This window comes from Lottia gigantea (genome assembly GCF_000327385.1).
Source record: "Lottia gigantea unplaced genomic scaffold LOTGIsca_9, whole genome shotgun sequence".
Classification (NCBI taxonomy): domain Eukaryota; kingdom Metazoa; phylum Mollusca; class Gastropoda; family Lottiidae; genus Lottia; species Lottia gigantea.
Window position 1 is genome coordinate 4,307,470 of NW_008710950.1, and position 2,177 is coordinate 4,309,646.

Genomic DNA, 2,177 nt, shown 5'->3' on the forward strand with positions numbered 1-2,177 from the left:
ATGGCGAATAAGTTTGGATTAGGTTCTTTACCTTTAGAAACCAAAAAACCTAACACTACAGCGTGGATAAATAAAGCGAAACCTTACTTCCTGGATCAAATCGGTGACACTCTTCAAGGTGATTTAGATATGAACAATTTTAGCATAACTAATTTAAAGTCTCCGGAAAACGATAATGATGCCATTCACAAGAAATATTTAATGGAACAATTAAATTTAATTGAAGTAAATAAAGAACATTTAAAAGAAAGAATAAATGATGTGAAAAGATTCTTCAAACGACAAATAAATAATAAAGATTATATTGATGATACTAAATTACAACAAGAAGTAACAAGTTTAAAAAATTTTATTCAACAACAATTAGTCAATGTAGTAGATAAAACTAAGTTACAAACTTTAAGTTCATTAATATCTAATTTAGATGATAAGATTACAAAGCAAAAAATAGATCTTAAACAACTATTAGCCAATATTAATCCAGATATAAGTGAAGACAAATTACAACGGGAATTAACTAAACTTAACAGTGAATTACAAAAAGAACTAACAAATATTCTACAAAACATAGATATTGTTATTCAACAACAAAACATAGATGATAGCGAAATCAAAACCTATATTCATCAACAAAAACAGAACATTGATGATAGTGTTATTCAACAACAGATAACCACTATTAATAACCTAGTTTTAAAACAGGATAAAAATATACTCGCATTAGAAAAGCAACTCAACCAAGAAAATAAATCATATTATTTCAATCTTCCATTTAGATATTTGAGAGATTACGAAGCTTCTATTACTGATAATAGTGATAAATCAAAAGACAATGAATATAAAAAATTTGGATTTACAGCAAATATAAGAGTATATAAACAAAGTACTGGTAATCCCCATAGAATGTTTAGCGATGTTTTTTCTGCTTTAATTTTCCGAGGAAAACTTATAATTAAAATAACTTTCCCTTTTCAAGTAAAAGTTGATTCAATAGTCTTCAGACAAAACTCACGTATGTCTAATAAAAAATTTAACGCTCGTAAAGTTCTTCAGTTTATCAATGGTACAGAAAATGTAGAAACTAAAGAATTAGAAATTAACGATGAAAACAACAAGGTTGATCACTTATGTGAAATTAAAACGAGTGGAAAATATATAGATAGGTTTAGAATGTTAATCATACCAGATAATGAAGAAGATTTTCTTACTTTGACTCATTTTGATATGTTATTGGAGACGGAAACTCCACCATCAATGAATATTATTAGAAATCCAGAAACACAAAAAGGAGGAAATATGAGTTATGAGTTTTTACGAACGACAGACTTTGAATACGTAAAACTATATTTTGTTGATAATGGTAAATTTACCTCAATTGATATTCATAAAAGTCAACAAAATAAAGAATTTATAATAAGAGATGATGTATTTGTTAAAATATTTGTCTCTATTGAAAAACCAAAATTTTCAGTTCATCTGAATAAAATTAATGATTCGAAAGAACAAATATCGTTAGTAACTGTAAAAGTTTTTATTGAAGATAGTAAACACAAAGTATTTTTATCAGAAGTTCACTTAATTTAATTACCTAAAAATGGAACTCGAAAGTAGACAAAACTATATGATAGAAAAACAAAATGAACTAAAAGAAAAACTAAAACAATTCAACAAATTCAGAAAAACATAGAGTAAAATCGATTCTGTTTTCAAAACATTAAGTACAGTTTTAACGATAGGGATAACGGTGGCAACAGCCGTAACCGGTGGATTAATGCTTCCGATCATCGTCCCAACTGTATTAGCCGCGTTCACTGCCGTTCAAACTTCATCTTGTGGTTTGATTACTTTAGGTTTTACATCAAAACAGAAAGCTCATTATAAAAGGAAAACAAAAATTTTAAATACATATCTTAATAAATTATTCATATTTTTCGAAAGATTGAGAGAGGATAAGAACATAACCATTGAAGAATTAGAAGAATTCAATGAAATTTTAGATAAATTTGATGTAGAAATATCATCAATAAAAGTTAAAATTCCTAGTTAAAAATAGTTGCTTTAAAAATATGAATAAAATTGATAAATTTATATTAAGTGATCTTTTTTCCAATGTTATTGAGCATATCTCTGACGAATTTCATACATTTAACGGACAAATTGAATTAGATGGAGAGATA

The 2,177-nt window shown here is 26.6% G+C and overlaps 1 protein-coding gene across 1 annotated transcript; it reads left to right on the top strand.

The window, feature by feature from the left end:
- On the top strand, positions 1-1,584 carry LOTGIDRAFT_155944 (hypothetical protein; the record flags this gene model as incomplete). The annotated part of the gene is made up of 1 exon (XM_009068442.1): positions 1-1,584. The coding sequence occupies one exon, from the start codon at positions 1-3 to the stop codon at positions 1,582-1,584; it is 1,584 nt and encodes a 527-aa protein (XP_009066690.1).
- Positions 1,585-2,177: the final 593 nt, after the last annotated feature.